General features: G+C 41.3%; 1 protein-coding gene across 1 annotated transcript; it reads right to left on the minus strand.

Moving 5' to 3' along the window:
• On the minus strand, positions 1-2,135 carry LOC104760478 (basic 7S globulin-like). Its single transcript, XM_010483400.2, has one exon. The coding sequence runs from the start codon at positions 2,024-2,026 to the stop codon at positions 710-712; it is 1,317 nt and encodes a 438-aa protein (XP_010481702.1). The 5' UTR covers positions 2,027-2,135; the 3' UTR covers positions 1-709.

A 3,340-nucleotide genomic window follows, 5' to 3' on the forward strand; every position in this document is an offset into this window, starting at 1 on the left:
TAACAGATACCAGCCTGTTAGCAGATAACTCCCTTTATCTTTTGATCTCAAACGAATCACACATAAGTGATAGAGATGCGATTACAATCAGCCTCATTAAATTTCATTCTATGATATTGTGGTGGGTGATGTCATACCTCTCAACATTGGCAATCAGGTGGCTGATCTGTTTTCTCCAAGTATCATTTTGTTTTTGTTCATAACACCATGTGTCTAATCGAAATTAAATTTATTTTTAGGTTCCTGCACACTGAGTGCTACCTTGATGAGTCTAGCATGACTGGAGAAAGCAAAGTCGTGTGTTTTCTTCTTTCCTATCATAGTGAAATTGTTGACTTTAGTTGCATGCAACAGCAACTATCACTTCGTTACTTGTTGAAGTTGGCTGGGGAATCAAGGTTTTAATATTTGAGTTTTGTTTTCAAATTCCAACACAGTTTTACACCTATGAGTGGAGGAACGGATTCGTATGTTTTCTCTCCTTCAGCTGTGAATGAATTTGAGACAACCACATCATATGAGACTTCAAAATTTATATCAAATAACTCACTGCATGTCTGCATCATATTATTTATTGAGATCAAGTGATAGAAAATGACATAATAGATTCTGAAACACATTTGTTTTTTTTGGCAAAATAACATAATAGATTCTGAAACACATTTGTTTTTTTTGGCAAGGAAATTGATAAAACAAAAATTAATCCAATCTAAGCAGTGGAAGTGAAACTGAAGTTGGCGCAGTTAGTGCGACGGCCCAATAAGGTAGAACTAAACCCAAATCTGTTACTCGCCAAATCAAATTCAACCAAATTATCCTCCAGCTGGAAACCTCCGATCATAACAGAGGTTTTCGCGTTGACTCCTCCGTCAACGAAACCCAAACAGATGACGTCATCTCTGACACTCACCATGGAGTTGGCTCCGAAGATCCTCCACACGACGTCCTTGCTGTGAAGCACAAGCTGGATCTCCGGCACGGCGTATCCCACGCGCGTGACGCCGACGTTCTTAGTGCTGAAACACGCGCCGAACGGTTTAACAGACGCAACTCTGGTGATGTTCCTCGCCGCTGCTTGTCTAACGAACTCCGACGTGAAAGAATTATAGATGGATGACTCCATCACCGTGTAAGGATTCACGGAGCTGATCTTGGTTCCTCCGAATCCAGTGCTCCTGTTAATCTTCAAAAGCTTTGAACTGATCGGAACTTTTTTATCGACGATCTTAATCGCCGTCACGCCGATGAAATACTCCGAGGATTTCTCACCTTGTGAATACGCAGAAGCAGAGCTCACCGGATTGGTGAGAAGCGGCGTCGTTTGGAGCCTCGAGATCTGGATTCCGGGGAGGAAAACGTAAGGTCCGTTGCCGAAGAAGGCGACTCCTTTGCCGGAAGTTAGACAAACGGCGAACTTGCGGTTGAAGCTAAACGCGGCGGCGAACTGAGACGGTAAGCCGATGTTGTGACGTCCCATTCCGGCCATACCAACGGCTCCTTTAGCGAGGCCTTTAAGAAGAGACGTTGATCCGCAACCGAAGATAAGATTGGGGATTTTAACGAACGGGCCCGGATTGGATCCGTTAGTGGACTGGATCGAGACGACGTCTATAGCGAATTCGCCGGAAGCAGCCCATCCGCTGACGGAGTTATCAGGAATAGCGCCGCAAGTGTTGTTACTACAGCCAGGACTGGGAGGGGAGAAGCATGTGCCGCAGCTGGTGGAGCCTGCGCGTGAGCAGACGGCGGAGTGGCAGCGAGGGGAGCGGTAAGTGGTGGAGACGTAGCCTTTATCACAGTCGACCCAGAGTTCACGACCACCGAGGTCGAAGACGAGGGAAGCGGGGACGAGAGGTGTGCGTTGGTTGATGACGGTTTTGTATTGGAGGGTAGAACGGTCTTTTGTCACTGGGAGAATGAGAGCTTTAGGTCGGAATGATGATGATGTTTTAGCAGCAGATGATGATGAGAGTGAGAAGAGGAATAGAACAATGACGGAGAAGAAGGTGGTCGGAGAGGACGCCATTGTTAAGTTAATAGATGATGAAGAAGAGGATTGGTGTGTGAGTCTGTATTTATAGGATTGGTGTGTGAGGATAATGGTGTGACGTTTTTGACTTGTTTAATGATACTATATATATTTATGGATCTGAAAATGACGTTTTTCATCTTTTCCCTTTCTTATTTTGGGTTATTAGTAGTAGTAGACAAAAGAATAGTTTGCATGTGTTCTTACACTTTTGGTCGATCAGTCTTTGTTTACTCTGCTTAATTAAATGAGTTGATTTTTTTTTTTTCCTTACTTAATGGGTTTTTGTTTTATTTATGTGATTAAAGAAGACTAGTTAGTGAACTAATTAAAGAAGGAATCGTACGTGATTAATAATATATAGAGACAATTACCACTCTTTTTCGAGAAGATAAATGCCATGCCAGGCGGAGAGTACACTGTATATTATGTAAAATCACATGGAGTGGTCCTTATTTTCCTTTTTTTTTGCATCCAAAAAATAAAGTAACGATTTAAATGTTTAGTATATTTAAAATATGCATGAAAGCTCAAAACATTAATAGAAATCTACTAAAAACAGTGGGTATATTATACTATATTTAGAATGACCGATCATACATAGGGTGTGAATAGTTGCAGCGGTTGGGGTGGACAAATCCGTCTGTGGACTGGACCGCTTTTTATATACCATTCAGCAAATGTAGTCCGTAGTGCTGCAGTCCAAATAAAGCACAGACAAGACTGCAGCGGACCAACTGCGGACCGCTTTTGCATACAAATAGAGTTGGTCCGCAGCAGTATATAGTCCGTCTTAAAAATGGAGTGGTCCAGACTGCAGATGGATTTGGCCACACTGACTGCAATTACCATTTACACCCATAATAGTAATAATAAATACATAAAATGTTGTGCACATTAGGCATGGGATCCAGTTTATTTTAAACATGGGAAAAGACGTGAAATTGTTTATCGGAATCATTTGTTTATGTTTCAAGTTGCTCATATATGTCGAATCTATATTTATTTAAAATAGATTCTAAATGCAACCCAACCATTAACTAATACTACTATAGAGTAGAGTATAACTTTCCCCCAAAAGCTTTTGGATGAACATATTCCTTATAAGAATAGTTAACAAGTAAAGAGATTAGTACTAATACACCATGAATCGAAATCGAAGCATTAACGACTATCAAGCCTTGGAAGAATTTGTCTTTTATTTAACAGTAAAACAAATCAACATCCGTTTTGGTTGGTAAAAGATATCTATGTAAACGTTTTTAAGATAAGCAAAGCTGCAAGCGTCTCAGCTACCCCCCCCCCCCCCCC

This window comes from Camelina sativa, chromosome 3 (assembly GCF_000633955.1).
Source record: "Camelina sativa cultivar DH55 chromosome 3, Cs, whole genome shotgun sequence".
Lineage (NCBI taxonomy): Eukaryota > Viridiplantae > Streptophyta > Magnoliopsida > Brassicales > Brassicaceae > Camelina > Camelina sativa.